General features: G+C 62.6%; 1 protein-coding gene across 5 annotated transcripts in view; it reads left to right on the plus strand.

The window, feature by feature from the left end:
- Positions 1-18087, plus strand: part of RIPOR2 (RHO family interacting cell polarization regulator 2) — a 51976-nt gene that overhangs the window by 13027 nt on the left and 20862 nt on the right. For all 5 annotated transcript variants that reach the window (XM_084865603.1, XM_084865600.1, XM_084865604.1 and 2 more), the window contains exons 2-7: positions 8847-8973; positions 10894-11049; positions 12593-12671; positions 13333-13356; positions 14243-14296; positions 17257-17406. In XM_084865603.1, coding sequence (XP_084721729.1) covers positions 8847-8973; positions 10894-11049; positions 12593-12671; positions 13333-13356; positions 14243-14296; positions 17257-17406 — 590 coding nt within the window. The remainder of the gene's footprint in view (positions 1-8846; positions 8974-10893; positions 11050-12592; positions 12672-13332; positions 13357-14242; positions 14297-17256; positions 17407-18087) is intronic.

The raw sequence follows: 18087 nt of genomic DNA on the forward strand, positions 1-18087 counted from the left end.
CCGGGAATCAAACCTTGACCTCCTGGTTCATAGGTCTATGCTCAACCGCGGAGCCAGGCCTGCCGGGCCAGACCTGACTCTCCACCTGGGCTTCCCCGGCGGGGGTGGGGAGGTGGGGGGTGTGTGTGCGGGGAGCCTGCCCCGGACAGATCCCTCCCCAAGGTTACGTTCATCCGCCGAGCAGAACGCCTCGGGCGGGAGGGAGGAGATAGACAGCTTGTGTTTGTGGCCAGTGGACCGGAAAAGAATACAGCTGAATGCAGACAAGGAGGCAAGGGGATTGGGGGGCTGGGGCTGGGGGAGGAGGGACTGACAGGCCGGCATCTCATCACGGTGTCACGTCACCGGGTCCCCAAAGGCCAGCCGAGAGGAGGGTGGGCCGTGCAGCTGTCAGGAGAGCCAGCCCCTCGCCGTGGCCGTGCCGGGAGGAGCCGGGGACGCGGCTGCTCCTGCTCATTCCTCTCCACCTTCAAACCCGCATGCTCACACCGCCCTCACCCATTCCCCCGAACAGGGCAGCCGCCCCGCGGGCCTGTGAGGGCGCCAGCCGGGCCTACGCCCCGGGCACGTGTGTCGTGAATGAATTCGCGTCAAACGGCCGCATGTCCTTCCGCTCGGTTCGGCGGCCACGGCCTTTGGGTCAGAGTGCGCTCATCCCGCGTTGGCTGGAAACCGGCCCTAAGAATAGGAGATGTTTTCATCCCCGGTTTTCTCAGGCTCTCCGGACGGACCACGGCCCAGTGTGGACACCACTGCTCTTCATCTGTGCGTTACTTTTTAATGTGCGTTTATTGGTTTCAGAGAGGAAGGGAGGGAGGAGGGGGAGAGAGAGAATCAATGAGGAGAGAGAATCATGGGTTGGTTGCCTCCTGCACGCCCCACACTGGGGATGGAGCCCACAACCAGGGCCTGTGCCCAGACCGGGAATCGAACCCTGACCTCCTGGTTCCTAGGTCGATGCTCAACCACAGAGCCACGCCGGCCGGGGCTGCAGTGTCATTATCGATGGCACCCATTTCACCGGAAGTGCTCCTGTTCCAGGGATGCATCGGACGACAGTCATCGGGCAGTGGGGGCTCGAGGGCGTCGGAGGCAGGGGAGAGGCTGAGTGGGTGGCCGGCGATCTCGTTTCGCCCGGGGGCCTGAGCGAGGCCGTCCTGACCGAAGACCAGGAGGATCGGCGCCCCCTGTGGGCACGGGGTCCTGGGCTGTCCTTCGCTGTGTCCGTGGGGCTGGGCATCCACCGGGCACAGCCTGTGGCCTCGCTTCCCGTCGACGCTGAAGGAGGGCGAGCTGGGGGCAGCGAGGAAGGTCTGCGGGGACCGTGATGACCTCGGGCTGTCAGTGACGGCGGCGGCGGCGGCGGGACAGGCCTGGCGGGGCCGTCTCCGAGCGCTGCCCTCTGTGCCACGCGTCCCTGGGGGTTGGCGCCACGGCTCACCTCTGGGCCCGGAGGTGACTCTTCCTCCTCCCGCACCTTGTCCGGAGCCGCCGAGGAACAATGGCGCCCTTCTCCGGCGCCTCCTCCGTCCTTGTCCCCGAGGAGGACGGCGGGGGCGGGGGGCGGGGGCCGGGCCGGGACGGGGAGGGCCCTTTGCAAACACAAAAGCAACACAGATGGACGCAAAGGGCACGGCGTGCCTCCCGCGAGGAGGAGCCCGGCCTCAGGGACAGCTTCCTGGAACCGTCAATCCGTGGGTCACCCTCAGCAATCTGCCCCCCCCCCCCAAAGTCAGCTGCTCACACTGGGTAAAAGGACACAGATCACAGGGGAAGTAGGCAAAAGGGTGTGCCAGTGGGCAGGCACAGGTAATCCGGGCTGGAGCATTGCAAAGGCCTGTGGGTGTGCAAGGACGGGGTCTTCCCAGGGCTGGTGGCTCTGGTTTGCCAGCAGGCTGCCCCTCTTCCCCTGGTACCAGGCCGCTCCGGTGGGGGGAGGGCCGCCTTCCCAGGTGCGCTCCACACGCGAAAAGTCAACTGTCTATCCAAGGTCATGGCATGAAGCTTGTCCAAGGTCACGTGTGGCGTTTGTCTAAGGTCACGTGGGGTTTGTCTAAGGTCACGTGTGAGGTTTGTCCAAGGTCACGTGTGAGGTTTGTCCAAGGTCACGTGTGAGGTTTGTCCAAGGTCATGTGTGAGGCTGCGAGAGGCTGGCACGGAGGTGTCCTCACCCCACCTGCCTCCGCCCAGGGTGTCACTCGAGTTGCCTCCAGCAAAACCCATGCCATCCTGGGGAGCAGAGTGAGGTTTGTCCCCACCCCGCCCGTCACCCCCTCCCATCCGCCCGTCACCCCCTCCCATCCGCCCGTCACCCCCCCACCCCGCCCGTCACCCCCTCCCCCCGCCCGTCACCCCCCCACCCCGCCCGTCACCCCCCCCACCCCGCCCGTCACCCCCCCCACCCCGCCCGTCACCCCCCCCACCCCGCCCGTCACCCCCCCACCCCGCCCGTCACCCCCCCCACCCCGCCCGTCACCCCCTCCCACCCCGCCCGTCACCCCCTCCCATCCTGTCCGTCACCCCCCCCCACCCCGCCCGTCACCCCTCCCACCCCGCCCGTCACCCCCTCCCATCCTGTCCGTCACCCCCCCCCCACCCCGCCCGTCACCCCCCCCACCCCGCCCGTCACCCCCTCCCATCCTGCCCGTCACCCCCCCCACCCCGCCCGTCACCCCCTCCCATCCTGTCCGTCACCCCCCCCCACCCCGCCCGTCACCCCCCCACCCCGCCCGTCACCCCCCCACCCCGCCCGTCACCCCCCCACCCCGCCCGTCACCCCCTCCCATCCTGCCCGTCACCCCCCCCACCCCGCCCGTCACCCCCTCCCATCCTGTCCGTCACCCCCTCCCATCCTGTCCGTCACCCCCCCACCCCGCCCGTCACCCCCCCACCCCGCCCGTCACCCCCCCACCCCGCCCGTCACCCCCCCGACCCCGCCCGTCACCCCCCCCCCGACCCTGCCCGTCACCCCCCCACCCCGGTTGGAGGCCACGGTCCCCGGAGCCGGAGTCTGGCGTTTCCTCTCAGCGCTCCCTGGCGCCTGCGCTTGGCGCGTGGAAACCTCCGGCGATGACGGAAGTCAGGCCGGCTCCCCCGGCTCCCCCGGCTCCCCCGGCTCCCAGGACCTCCCCGCACAGCCGCCCGGACTGGGTCACAGTGGCCTTCGGCCCAGTGCGGGTGGAAGTGGCCGCCTTTGGGTTGGGGTTTTTTTAGATCCTCAACGTGGGTTTCTTCACATTAAGATATTTTCCAGATGTCTTTTTTTTTTTTGGCTCCGTCCCCACTGAGGGACGAAGCAGCCTCGGCCAGGAGAGGCCACCGGCACCCGCTGCCCGCTGCCCGCTCCCCGCTCCCCGGCGCTGGAGGGCGGGTGCGGGCGCGTGTGGTTTTCCGTGGAAGAGCTGGTCTCCCTTCTTCCCAGTCTGACCCAGCGGTCGGCAAACTCATTAGCCAACAGAGCCAAACATCAACCGCACAATGGCTGAAATTACTTTGGAGAGCCACATTTTTAAACTTCTTCTAACGCCACTTCTTCAAAAGAGACTCGCCCGGGCCGTGGTATTTTGTGGAAGAGCCACACTCAAGGGGCCAAAGAGCCGCCTGTGGCTCTCGAGCCGCGGTTTGCCGACCACGGGGCTAACGGATCCACCAGCCAGGCCTGCACGTAGGCCCTACGTTTGGTGGAAAGGGGGTCCAGAGACCAGGCCCTCTGGGCACATCGGAAGCCATTGCGGTTGTTAAAAAAAAATGTTTTCATTGATCTTTTGAGAGAGGGTACGAGAGAGGGGTAGAGATAGAAGCATCGATGAGAGAGGAACACCCTAGACCAGCTTCCTCCTGCACGCCCCCTACCGAGGATGGAGCCCGCACCCTGAGCACGTGCCCTGATAGGGAATCAAACTGTGACCTCCTGGTTCACAGGTCCACACCTAACCACTAAGCCACACTGGCCGGTTGCTGCTTTTTACAAAGACACTGTGACGATCTCTTAGGCTGTGGACATTCAGGCTCCCGTTCGTCAGAGCTGGGAGGGGGCCACAGTGTCTCGGGTGACAGGTGACGTATCCAGGGGTCACCTGAAGCGTGCTCTCGCTGACGATGGCACATGCTCGCGTACCTGGGGTTCAGACCCGGCCCCTTCTCCCCGCGAATAGTGGTTGTGCCCGGTGTCACCCAGGGGGCGGCTGAAGGGCGGGGCCCAGTGACCGGCTGCGTCCAGCCACCTGTCCACGCCGCCGCCCCGTCTGCTTGCCCGCATACCCCCGGCGGAGCAGCTGGAGGGGGCAGTGCCGTATTTTTGGTGCCGAAAAACAATCCCCTCCCTCCTCGGATCACAACGCCTGAGTTCCTGTCGTTCTCGTTCCTGTCGTTCTCGGAAGCCGTGGCCTAGTTCACGTTCCAGATTCTGTGCGTCCCGTTTGCTCGCTCGCCGCGCCTGCGGTCCGCGCTCTGCGCGTGGTCGGCCCCCGGTCAGCGATGCGGTCCGAGGACACGCAGCGTGAGTGACAGCCCCCCAGCAGCCGGGCGTTCCAGCAGCTGGTGGTCGGCAGGTGCTCACCGAATAGCTAACTGACCCCGCCATGGAAAACCAGCTCTTACAAATGTCTGCTCAGCCAAAACTGGTTTGGCTCAGTGGATAGAGCATCGGCCTGCGGACTGAAGGGTCCCAGGTTCGATTCCAGTCAAAGGCACAGGCCCAGGTTGCAGGAGGCAGCCGATCCATGCTTCTCTCTTGTCGTTGATGTTTCTATCACTCTCCCTCTCACTTTCTTTCTCAAATCAATAAAAATATATTAGAGAAGAAAAGAAAAAGCAAAGAAAGAAAAGCAAAAAAAGAAAAGAAAAAGTCCGGGGCCAGGGCTGGGGCGGCCGGTCCCTCCCTGCGCACGGCCCCGCCAGCCTGTGCCTCACACCCTCGTGCTGCATTGTGCGCTGGTCTATAATAAGATGCCGGAATGCTGAGCGCTTCAAGTGCTGCTTTTTAAAGTGTTGTCATAACAACAGGAATGAAATGACGAATGCAGCCCGAGTGGGAAAGGACAGCCTGCCTGTTCCCTCCCCGGGGCCAGAGCTTCATGGCTCCTCCCGCACGCGATCGGGTCTGTGTGCTAGCTGTGTTTTATTTCTATTTTATTTTATTTTTACTTTATTGATTTTTTATAGAGAGGAAGGGGGAGAGATAGAGAGTTAGAAACATCCATCAGCTGCCTCCTGCACACCCCCTACTGGGGATGTGCCCGCAACCCAGGTACATGCTCTTGACTGGAATCGAACCCGGGACCCTCAGTCCACAGGCCAATGCTCTGTCCACTGAGCCAAACCGATCAGGGCTGTATTTTCTTTTTTTAAATATTTTTTATTGATTTCAGGGAGAGAAACAATCAATGATGAGAATTATTCATCAGCTGCCTCCTGCACGCCCCCCACTGGGGACCGAGCCCGCCACCCTGGCATGTGCCCTGACCGGGAATTGAACCCTGACCTCCTGGGTCATAGGTCGACGCACACGGCCGGGCTGAGCTGTATTCTCCTGCCAGTTCGGAGGCCAGGAACCAGTTAACCGCCGTAGGAAATAGGTGTTCGCTCGATTCCGGAGGCTGAGTCAGAAAAGCTTTCAGATAATGTCCTCGCCTTCCTCTGCGGTGAGCTACCCCACAGGCTATATTTACAGTCCGATCCCAGGTCCTACCTGCCTCCATGCGGTCAGCGGACACCGTGCCAAGCACAATGTTTTTGCCCTATCTGGTTTGGCTCACTGGATAGAGCGTTGGCCTGGGGACTGAGGGGTCTCGGGTTCGATTCCGGTCAAGGGCACAGGCCCTGGTTGTGGGCTTGATCCCCATTAGGGAGCATGCAGGAGGCAGCCACTCATTGATTCTCTCTCACCTTTGATGTTTCTCTCTCTCCCTCTCCGTTCCTCTCTGAAATCAATAAAAATATTCAGAGGAAGGGAAAGAGAAACATCCATCAATCTGTCCTGTTGGTTCAACAGGAGGGGTCCCAGGTTCGATTCCAGTTAAGGGCTCAGGCCTGGGTTGTGGGCTCCATCCCCAGGAGGGGGCGTGCAGGACGCAGCTGATCCATATTCTCTCTTATCCTGGATGTTTCTCCCCCCCCCCTTCTCCCTCTCTCTCTCTCTCTCTCTCTCTCTCATTAGTCGCCTGTCTGTAATAGGCACCTTGCCGCCATGTAATAAGCAGACTCCTATTTTTAGGATTCGCCCCAAATACTCATTGCCCCTAGCAGACTATTTACATCTGGCCTGCGGGCCTCTTCCAGACGAAATTGTACTCCTGCTCCTGGACCAGGTGTGTGTGTGTGTGTGTGTGTGAGGGGGAGGGGAGAGGGGGGTGCAGCGGGCGGGGGGGGGGGGGTGCATGGTTAGGAAGGGAGAGTGAGGGGTGTGCAGGAGGCAGCGAATCCATGATTCTCTCTCCTCCCTCTCTGAAGTAAATAAAAATATATATTATTTTTTTAAAAGCACAGCTTCTGGGGTGGGGGTGGGAGGGAACATTCCTGAGAATGTCCCAAGCAGAAGCCCCCCCGCCCCCCCCCCCCAGGAGTGGGTGCCCGCACGCCCCGCCCGGATCAAAGCGCTGGTGAGTGCCCCGCGGGTGAGTCAGCGCCTGGACCTGCAGGAAAGCCGGGACCCGGGCCTTCTTCCCTGGGGAGGGGCTAGCGTCCGGCCTCTGGGGACCCGGTCCCTGTGCGGGGCGGCCCCCTCCCTGTGCGGGCGGCCCCCTCCCCGTGCGGGCGGCCCCCTCCCCGTGCGGGCGGCCCCCTCCCCGTGCGGGCGGCCCCCTCCCCGGGCGGGCGGCCCCCTCCCCGGGCGGGCGGCCCCCTCCCCGGGCGGGCGGCCCCCTCCCTGTGCGGGCAGCCTCCCCCGGTGCACATCCCAGTAGCGGTGTTCCCCTCTCCTCCTGTCCCCCTGGGTACCCTCGGCTTCCCTGGGGCGGGGCGGGGCGTTAGGCAGGTCCTTGCCGGGCACCCCCAGGGCGCTGTCTGGGGCCCAGCCTGGGCGGCTGCACGTGGCCATGGGGCCGGGTCCGCACCGGTGAGTCTGGACCCCAGGGAGCAAGGGGACTGAGTGGGGTGCGGGGGATTGAGCGGGTGCAGGGCACTGAGCGGGGTGCAGGGCACTGAGCGGGTGCACCTCTGGCTGCGGCTCCCTCTCCCCTTTCTTCTCTCTTCTCTGGGGTTCTCATTGCCGCCTCCACTGTCCGGCTTTCTTTGGGGGGCGCTCCTGTCTCCACAGGCTGGAGCTTATCTTCCAAATACACTTCAGCGAGGCCCGGCCGGTGTGGCTCAGTGGTTGAGCATCGACCCACGAACCTAGAGGGAGCTCGTTCGGTTCCCTGTAGGAACACAGGCCCGGGCTGTGGGCTCCATCCCCAGTGGGGGGCGTGCAGGAGGCAGCCGATCAGTGATTCTCTCTCATCATTGATGTTTCTCTCTCCCCCTCCCCCTTCCTCTCGCTCTAAATATCAATAAAAAGATTAAAAAAACAAAAAACACCCACAAGGACCCTCCGGGGAGGAAGAGAGCCGAGTGTCGCTCGCTCCTCTCTGAAGCGCCCGGTGCAGGGCGTCCCGCTGGGTGCAGCCTGGGAACGCGGGGTTTGAAAGCGAGGCAGACAGCCTGGGTGCGGGCGTGGCTCTCGGTGCTTTTGCTGCTGCTGTTGAAAGGAGTAAACATCACGACGTGTTTGTGGGGTGTGGGGTGTGTGGGGTGTGTGTGTGTGTGTGTGTGTGTGTGTGTAATTTAACATTTATTTTGAAAAATAAGCTTTAAAAGCATCCGTGGCTGGCTGGGACCAGGAGTCCCTCCACGCAGGTACGGGGATGTTCGGGGTGATGGGACTGACTGCTTGTGCTTACACAACCGACAGACTGGATATAAATAACTCAATTAAAAAACACACACACACACATTTTATTAATTTCAGAGAGGAAGGGAGAGGGGGAGAGAGAAAAACATCCATGACGAGAGAGAATCATGGACCAGCTGCCTCCTGCACGCCCCACACTGGGATCGAGCCCGAAACCCTGGCCTGTGCCCTCACTGAGAATCAAACCGAACCATGACCTCCTGGTTCATAGGTCAATGCTCAACCACTGAGCCACACCAGCTGGGCATAACTCAATTTTTTAACATATTTTATTGATTTTGTACAGAGAGGAAGGGAGAGAGATAGTAAGTTAGAAACATCGATGAGAGAGAGTCATCAGCTGCCTCTTGCACACCCCCCACTGGGGATGTGCCTGCAATCAAGGTACATGCCCTTGACCGGAATCGAACCCGGGACCCTTCAGTCCCCAAGCCGACGCTCTATCCACTGAGCCAAACCAGTTTCGATGGCATAACTCAATTTTTTAAAAAAATGATTAAAAGGATAAGAGCCAAAAATGTACGTAATATGAAAAAACAAGAGAGAGCGCCTGGCTTTCTCTCCGGGGAGTGAGAAGTCACTGTCGGGGAGGAAGGAGCCGGAGGGAGGTCGGTCTGAAGGCGTGGTGGAAGCTTGTTTAAAAAACAAGTCCCCGGAGACCGGGTGCCGATGACGGGGCGGCCTTTGTTTCTGGGCTGTCCCTGTCCCGGAGGCCGGCCTCCGCGTCCCCTGAGGGCCCCCTCCGCTCAGGGAGGCTTGGGGAGGAGGGTCCCCTTCGCTCAGGAAGGCCTGGGGAGGAGGGTCCCAGCCCGGCCCCTGAGGGCCCCCTCCGCTCAGGGAGGCCTGGGCGGCGGGTCCCAGCCCGTAGGCTCCTGACTCACCTGCCCCCGTGCACCTGCCTGGCGGCTGACACGCGTAGGGCTGTCTGTCTGAACCTGCCCTGACTCTCCTCCTCCAGGGCTGCCGGCCAGACTCCCCGAGATCATGCTGGTGGGGACGCAGTCCTTCTCGCCCGGGGGGCCCAATGGCATCATCCGCAGCCAGTCCTTCGCGGGGTTCAGCGGCCTGCAGGAGCGGCGGTCCAGGCAAGTCCGGGCTCCCCGGGTGCGGCTGAGGAGCAGCGAGCTCTGGTGCTGAGCAGAGCATGTGTGCACCGGCCTCGGCAGCGTGCAAGGGAGCATGCACGCGCACATGCAAACATGCACGCACACGTGTAAACACACACACACATGCACATGGACACACTTCTGACTTTCATTTCTGCCTTGGAAAACATGTCAGCCACCCCAATGGAGCACTGTTAATTCTTTTCTTGTTAAAAAATATATGTATTTGTTAATTGATTTCAGAGAGGAAAGGAGGGAGGGAGGGAGGGAGGAGAGAGAGAGAGAGAGAGAGAGAGAGAGAGAGAGAGAGAGAGAGAGAAATATCAAAGGTAAAAATCACGGATCTGCTACCTCCTTCACGCCCCCCTACTGGGGATCAAACCCGCAACCCGGGCCTGTGCCCTGACCGGGAATCGAACCGTCACCTCCTGGCTCATAGGTCGATGCTCAACCACTGAGCCACACCAGCCGGCCTGTGACGTTTCTTTTCCATCACTCAGATTTTCTCCTGCAAAGGAGGTGGCTGGAGATATAGGAAAAGCTGCAAATATTCGGGGGTAGCTCTCCCTACTCCCCCCACCCCCATTTTTAGGTCCTTTGATAAACATCACCCAAGAGCTTCCCGTGTTTGAGCCGTGTGTCCCCTCCGAGCTACGCAGATCTGCCGTCCCCACGCCTCCGCCGTCACGGGGCACTTTGTAAAAACCGCCTCCGGTGTTCCACGTCCCCCCGTGAGGTCAGAGGTCCGCTCAGGGTTTTCCCCTTTTCTGTTCCCTTTGGGGATACCTCGCTCACACCTGTGCCTGTTGGTGGGTGGACATTGCATGTTTTTGTACAAAACAAGAAAGGCTGGTCACTCATCCACTGCAACATCCTATGTTGTCCTTTTCTTACACGTTTGGTTTGCTACCTTCCCCCCCCCCTTTTTTTTTTTCCTTTTGACCCCCTTCACCTCTCCAGCTCGCCACCTCTGGAGACCGACCACAGCTGTTCTCTGTCTCTGGGCCGGGTGTGTGTGTGTGTGTGTGTGTTTACATTACACCTGGAAGTTACATCATTCGGCATTTGTCTTTCCCCATCTGACTTCTCTCCCTCGGCATGACACTCTCTGGGTCCATCAGTACGTCCCAAAGGGCAGGATGCCCCCTTTGTCTGGGTGACTCAGACCCCATTGTACGTACGCAGGCCCATCGCAGCGTCTCCACTCTCTCCCTCCCCCTCGGACCCTGTCTGTGACACTGCAGGGATCATGGGGGCGTGTGAATCACCGTGAGCTAGTGCTTTTGTTTCCTTTGAAAAAACACACCCAGGCGTGGCATGGCTGGATCCTGGCCGCCTCCCTGCCGCTCACAGAAACACCGGCTTTAGGTTAAACCCAAGCCGAACGTCCTCCGTGGAAGCAGAGCTTAGGAAAACCCCGTCAGCCCAGCCCCGTGTGCCGTCCCTTCACACGGCGCAGGGTCAGCCGTGTGTCCTGCTTACGGGGCTTTATCACAAAGGCAGTCGCTCACACCCGAGTCTGACTTAGGAGATGCTCAGGCCTGCTGTTGCTAACGCACGTGTTTTTTTTCAGTCGGTGTCTGTCCTTCTGCCTGATCCTTATTTCCCCTGGGGGGCGTGGGGCCTTGGTTCCCTGTGGGGTCCTGGTTACAGGGGACGCCTTCCCTCGGAGTGTGTGTCCCCTGACTGGAGGAAGCCGCTGCCCAGGCCGCTCCCAGACCTCAGCGCTTTCGCTAACGCCGAGAAACGCAGCATCGGCTGGCCCCTCCGCGTCCTTCCGCCCGGGCTGTGCCTTCCCCCAAAGACACGGGCACAAACAGGAGACGGCGGGAGGCATCTCTCCCTCGGAATCCTTCCGGTCGCCCCCGAGCCGCCATTCCTGCTCTCCCCCTCTCGCAGGTGTAACTCCTTCATCGAGAATGCGTCCGCGCTCAAGAAGCCCCAGGCCAAGCTGAAGAAGATGCACAACCTGGGGCACAAGAACAGCAGCCCCCCGAAGGAGCCGCAGCCCGCCCGCGTGGAGGAGGTGTACCGGGCGCTGAAGGGCGGGCTCGAGTAAGAGCGCCCCCCGGCGGCGGGGCCCCTTTCTGTTCCCGACGCGGGGGCGGGGCCACGGGAATAACGAGGCTCACGAGGTCATTTCAAAATGTCCGTTTCTGTAGTAGATGTTTTATTCTTTCTTTTTTTAAAAAAATAATAATACATTTTTACTGACTGCCGAGAGGAAGGGAGACAGGGAGAGAGAGAAACATCAGTGATGAGAGAGAATCATGGATCAGCTGCCTCCTGCACGCCCCACACTGGGGATGGAGCCTGCAACCCGGGCCTGTGCCCTGACCGGGATCGAACCCTGACCTCCAGGTTCATAGGTCAATGCTCAACCCCTGAGCCATGCCAGGCGGGCGTAGATGTTTTATTCTTGCACCATCACCGAGGAAGCCTTAGATTAACCCCAAAGATGGGACGTTTGTTGGGGTTCGGGGTGGTGTCCAGACAGTGAGAAGGGGAAGGAGCCACGTGTGTGACTGAGCCCGTGGAGTCCTGGCTTCGTGTAGCCGTGTGCACAGGAGGTCCGCTTCAGCGCCGGCTGAAGACGGTTCTGGAACATCCCCCACCCCAGGCACGCTGGGTGGAGCCAGACAGAGCTCTGAGGCCCAGACCCAGCCACCCCCACTCGCCATCCCTGTGCCCCCCACCACCACCACTCCCCTCCACGCCGGTGTTTCTGTTCGGCGCTCAGCCTCCTGGGGGTCTCCTTTTGACCACCTGGACTGTCCGGAGGCAGCGCCAGAGCTTAAGCCTGTGGAGAGATTGGGAACAACAGCCCCTCGTCCCCACGCACTGCCCCGGGGCCAGGCTCAGGCCCCCCCTCGGAGGGAGCTGGCACCCCGGTCCCGTCCAGTTAGGCCCAGGCCCCCCTCGGAGGGAGCCCGGCTCTCCAGTCCCATCCAGTGAGGCCCAGGCCCCCCTCGGAAGGAGCCTGGCACCCCGGTCCCGTCCAGTGAGGCCCAGGCCCCCCTCGGAGGGAGCCCAGCACCCCGGTCCCATCCAGTGAGGCCCAGGCCCCCCCTTGGAGGGAGCCCAGCACCCGGGTCCCCAGTGAGGCCCAGGCCATCCCCTCGGAGGGAGCCGGCACCCGGGTCCCGTCCAGTGAGGCCCAGGCCCCCCCTCGGAGGGAGCCAACCACCCGGGTCCCGTCCAGTGAGGCTCAGGCCCCCCTCGGAGGGAGCCCAGCACCCGGTCCTGCCCAGTGAGGCTCAGGCCCCCCCCGGAGGGAGCCCAGCACCCGGTCCCGTCCAGTGAGGCCCAGGCCCCCCTCGGAGGGAGCCTGGCACCCGGGTCCCGTCCAGTGAGGCCCAGGCCCCCCTCGGAGGGAGCCCGGCACCCGGGTCCCGTCCAGTGAGGCCCAGGCCCCCCTCGGAGGGAGCCCAGCACCCGGTCCTGTCCAGTGAGGCCCAGGCCCCCCTCGGAGGGAGCCAACCACCCGGGTCCCGTCCAGTGAGGCCCAGGCCCCCCTCGGAGGGAGCCGGCACCCCGGGCTCGTCCATCCGTCCGCAGCGGCCACCGCGTTCACAGTCGCCTCCTCCTGTGTTCGCAGCGAGTACCTGGAGGTCCACCAGACGGAGCTGGACAAGCTGACGGGGCAGCTGAAGGACATGAAGAGGAACTCACGCCTGGTGGGTGCCGCGCCCGGGCTGGCTCCGTGGGGTGTTGGTTGGTTTGCAGGTGTGGGTTTTTGCAGGTTTGCTTTTTGTGGGGTGTTTTTGTTTTTGGGGGGGCGGGGGTGGCTAAGTGTCTTCTCCTACTGGATGGAGATAGATACAAAGAAGAACCTTCCAGAAAAGCTGACCCACCCTGGCCGGTCTGGCTCAGTGGTTAGAGTGTCAGCCTGCAGACTGAAGGGCCAGGGGTTCGATTCTGGTTAAGGGCGTGTACCTCGGTTGCAGGTTTGGGTCGGGACATGTGTGGGAGGAAATCAAGGATCTCTCTCTCTCTCTCTCTCTCTCTCTCTCTCTCGCTATCTCTCTTTCTCTCTCGCTCTCTCACTCTTTCGCTCTCTCTATCTGTGTCTCGCCCACTCCGTTCCACTCTCTCTAGAAACAATCCATAGAAAAATACCCTCGGGTGAGGGTTAACAAAAACGAAAAAGCACTCCCACTGGTATTTAAAATAACCCAGATTTTTACTCTTTTAAAGCAAATACCAGAAAACCCAGCAGACCTCTGTGGCTGGTCTTCGTTTCACAGCCGTGCGGGCACGCAGCCCGAATCCCTCTGCTGACGTCGGTGGCGGTTTTTGCAGAAGACACCTTTTAATTGTTTTTATGTTTTATTTCAGGGTGTGCTGTACGACCTGGACAAGGTGAGTGACCGTTCTGTGATGGGGGGGTGGCGGGCATAAGCCTGGTGTCCCCTCCGAGGGACAGAGAGCCTAGAGAGCCGGTGACCGTTCTAAGCCCAGAAAAACCCGAGCCTTTACCTGAGTTTGAGGCGTCAGGACCGCCACCTCCAGGCCCAGGAAACGCCCTGGCGGTCGGCGTCGGGCGCGGAGACGTTTAGGACGTCCCTGGCGTGGGGAGGCCCTGCCCGTCTTCTCTGAAATCCCAGCTGCCCCCGGTCACCAGACCAGACGCCTGGACTGGAAAATGCACTGAGTTTACGCTCCACAAGAAAGCCTGCGATCCCGGGGAGGCTGTGCACGGTCTCCTGTCCCCGGAGAAGTGGTTTTCCGGCCCCGAAGCCGTTTCCAATGCGGGGATTTCAGTTCTCCGCGCCCGTGTGCGGTGCAGTCTGCTCCGGACAGGGGGTGGTGGGGAGGTGGGGAGGCAGCGGGTGCATAGGGACAGCTGTCAGGGACAAGGGGGCACCCCGCCCCGCCCCGCCGGGCCCCTCTGACACGCGCGGCATAGCGATGGGACCACGCACCTCCCGTTCAGAGTCAGCGTGCAGCGAAGGGCGTCCCTCTCGGAGCTGAGAGCACGGGCTCCGCTGTCGGGGGGACTCAGGTGCTGCCGTCCCCACGGAGACCCAGGGAGCCACCGATGGCCTCCCGGGTGCGAATCGCCCCGCCCCGTGGCCGGCAGCCCCTTCCCAGCGCAGACGGAAGTGCCCTCTGGTTCGGGCTGGGGCTGAGGTAGCCGCAGGGACAGGAGGGGGCAGGGCGAGCGAGAGGAGAGCGGCGGCCGGTCGCAGGCCGGACCTTCTGCGTGGTGATGACCGTCCTCTCTCACGGCTCCCTTTCCTTCCAGCAAATTAAAACGATCGAGCGGTACATTCGGCGCCTGGAGTTTCACATCAGCAAGGTAACTGCCACCCCTCCTCCCCTTCCCCCGCCTTTGCCTGGTTTTCGGGTCCCTGGTCAGCCCCCCTTTGGCCTGAGCTTGGCAGGTAGTTCAGGGAGGGTTTCTTGATTATTATTATTATTATCATTATCATTATTATTGATTTCAGAGAAGAAAGGAGAGGGATAGAGTGACACATATCCATGACGAGGGAGAATCATGGATCGGCTGCCTCCTGTCTGCTCCCTACTGGGGACGGAGCCCGAAACTCGGGCCTGTGCCTGACCGGGAATCAAACTCTGACCTCCTGGTTCCTAGGTCAATGCTCAACCCCTGAGCCCCGCCAGCCAGCCGGCCCCCAGAATCCCTCCCTTTCACGGCCCTGAGATGGCTCCCACGTGGCTGCGCCTCTTCTGCAGCTCCCGCTCGGGTCCCCGCGACCGGGCGGGTCTGAGTGGCTGCCTTTCCGCTGAGCCCGCTGGGAGGCACTGGTGGGGCCGGCAGGCGCGGACAGGTGACTCTGTTTGGTTTGAAAACAGCCAGGAGGCGGCTCCGACAAGGCAGGCGGTTTCCCCGTCGGTCGGTCCCCGTGGGTGCCGCGGTCTCGGGCGGGAGAGCGTCTGCAGGTCCCTGCAGGCTGCCGCAGGCCCGGTCACGGGGCGAGGCCGCTAATCTGCTCGCTGGCTGCGGCTCCGCTGTGGCTCAGACGCAGGCAGCCTCCTCCATCCCGGAGCGGGACCGTCCGGCTCAGAGAGGCCGCCCGGGGCGAAGAGAGAACAGGCTGCTCTCAGAACGCAAAGGAGCAGGCCGGGTCACGGTGGTGGAGACGCCGGTGGGGACGGGGGTCCAGGGGCGTCTCCGGAACCCCCGGGGGACACGCCGGCGGCCAGGATGGAGGCGCCCTGCGCGTGTTCCTGCCTGTGGATGGCACACCTCCCGCCTCAGAACCCTGGGCGCCGAGCGTGTGGAAGTTCAGGTTCCTGGCCCTGCCCTGCCCTGTCCTGGTGAACCCGCAACTCAGACCCGCCCGGGCCTGGCATTGCACTGGCCCAGCTCACGGGGGTCCCCACTTAGCTCTACGTGTGGCCACCCCCAGCCCCGGCCAGGGATGTCGGCACCGACGGGCCACCCCTCCAGGCCTAGACTCCCTCTTTCTTTTTTGTTTAAACCCCACCCGAGGGGGCTTTCCATTGATTCCACAGAGAAAAGAAGAGAGAGAGAGAGAAACATTGATGTGAGAGAGGAACACCTATCGGCTGCCTCCTGTAGGCGCCCCATGTAGGGATCGAACCCACATCCTGGGCATGTGCCCTGACCGGGGATCGAGCCCAACTCACAGAGCCAGGCCCCAGGGCCAGGCCCCCAATCGCGACGCACCCATCGGCCCCCAGAGCGAGAGACGGGCTGCTCCCCGAGCGGGCGGCTCCTTCGCGAAGTGGCTGTTGGCCTGAGAGCAGGCGCCTCTCACCACGAGGCCCGACAGCGGCTCCGGGCGTGTGGAGCCGAGAACTCGCCAGCACCCTTTGCAGGAAGGAGCCTCGAGTTCCCCATAAGCACAGTATGCGGCTGTCACTGTGACCCCTCCCACAGCGACCTGACGATGGCGCCTGCAGGTCTTCACCTCAGGGCTCGGGCTGAGCGTCAGCCTGGGAACCAGGAGGTCAGGGTTCGATTCCCGGCCAGGGCACAGGCCTGGGTCACAGGCTCCATCGCCAGTGCGGGGCGTGCAGGAGGCAGCCGATCCATGACTCTCTCTCTTATCATGGATGTTTCTCTCTCTCTCTCTCCCTTCTTTGAAATCAATAATATATATATACTCACATTTATTTAAAAAACAACAAAGTCTTTACCTCGGAAGCAAGCTTATTATCACCCCTTCTTGTGAGCACAGGAGGCACCAGCCTTCATTGCCCCACACCTGTGGCGTGAACAGGGGACACACCTGTGGCGTGTACAGGGGATCACACCTGTGGCATGTATAGGTAGCCCACACCTGTTGTGTGTACATGTAACCCACACGTGTAGCAGGTTCAGATAACCCACACCTGTGGCATGTACAGGGGACCACACCTGTCTCCTCTGGGCCCCCTGTACTCCGTTCCTTCCCTCCTCTGCGCTTGGGAAAGCGGCTCAGAGCACAGTCGGTCTTGGCGGGGAGAGGGGACCCTGGTAGTGAAGGCCGGGTCACGGCCTCCCTCTGAGAGGGTGCGCTCCTCCCCGCGGGTCCCCGCCCCGCTCAGCGCCCCCGGACTCAGGGCCCTCGGAGCTCAGCGCCCTCAGAGCTCAGCTCCCTCAGAGCTCAGCGCCCTCAGAGCTCAGCTCCCTCAGAGCTCAGCGCCCTCAGAGCTCAGCGCCCCCGAACTCAGTGCCCTCAGAGCTCAGCGCCCTCGGAGCTCAGTGCCCTCAGAGCTCAGCGCCCTCGGGGCTCAGCTCCCTCGGTACTCAGCGCCCTCAGAGCTCAGCGCCCTCGGAGCTCAGCGCCCTCGGGTCTCAGCTCCCTCAGAGCTCAGCGCCCTCAGAGCTCAGCGCCCTCGGGTCTCAGTGCCCTCGGGTCTCAGCGCCCTCGGGTCTCAGCGCCCCCGAACTCAGTGCCCTCAGGGCTCAGCGCCCTCGGGGCTCAGCTCCCTCAGAGCTCAGTGCCCTCAGAGCTCAGCGCCCTCGGGTCTCAGCGCCCTCGGGTCTCAGTGCCCTCAGAGCTCAGCGCCCTCAGAGCTCAGCGCCCTCGGGTCTCAGCGCCCTCGGATCTCAGCTCCCTCAGAGCTCAGCGCCCTCAGAGCTCAGCACCCTCGGAGCTCAGCGCCCTCGGAGCTCAGCGCCCCCGGACTCAGCGCCCCTGGGACTCAGCGCCCTCGGAGCTCAGTGCCCTCGGAGCTTAGCGCCCTCGGAGCTCAGTGCCCTCGGAGCTCAGCGCCCTCGGAGCTCAGCGCCCTCGGAGCTCAGCGCCCCCGGGGCTCAGCACCGGCCTCCCCTTGCTCCGGCAGGTGGACGAGCTCTACGAGGCTTACTGCATCCAGAGGCGCCTGCAGGACGGCGCCAACAAGATGAAGCAGGCCTTCGCCTCGTCCCCGCACAGCAAGGCCGCCCGGGAGAGCCTGGCCGAGGTGCACCGGAGCCACAAGGAGTACACGGAGGTGGGTGCCCCCAGCCGGCCGCCGCGGTCCCGCCGAGCACGGACGGCGCCTGCCCAGCCTCACTCCTCAGAGTCTCACTCTCTGTCTCCCCTGCTTTTTGTTTTTTTAATATTTTTATTTTTATTGGCTTCAGAGAGGAAGGAGAGGGGTAGAGAGAGGGAAACATCACTGATGAGAGAGAACCACGGATCGGCTGCCTTCTGCACGCCCCACACTGGGGGTCCAGCCCACAACTGGGCCTGTGCCCTGACCAGAGTTGAACCCTGACCTCCTGGTTCAGAGGTGGATGCTCAGCCACGGAGCCACGCCGGCCGGGCTGTGTACCCTGTTTTTCCCTTTACGTGCGGACCCCGAGGGTCCCCGGGGCGGAGCAGGCCGTGGTGGGGGCACCCGCAGGCGGTCAGCGAGCCCTCCCGCCGGTCCACTGCGGGCGGTCAGCAGTGTCCCTCCGGCCCCGCAGCAGACAAAGAGCCGCTCCCTGGTTCCCGGTCCCCGGGGCCGAGCACGTGGCGCCGGAGGCTGAGCCGCGGGGCCACCGGATACCCGGCTGACGGAACGGCTGAATTATTGAGGCCGCGCTCTCCGTCCCCGGAGGCCTCGCTCCGGTCAGGTTTCCCGGCGACGTCATCGCCCGGGAGGGTCCGAGGGACACTCCCCAGGCGGGCACCTGCCTCGGCCTCC

Source organism: Pipistrellus hanaki, assembly GCF_964339955.1.
Source record: "Pipistrellus hanaki genome assembly, chromosome: 18".
Classification (NCBI taxonomy): Eukaryota; Metazoa; Chordata; class Mammalia; order Chiroptera; family Vespertilionidae; genus Pipistrellus; species Pipistrellus hanaki.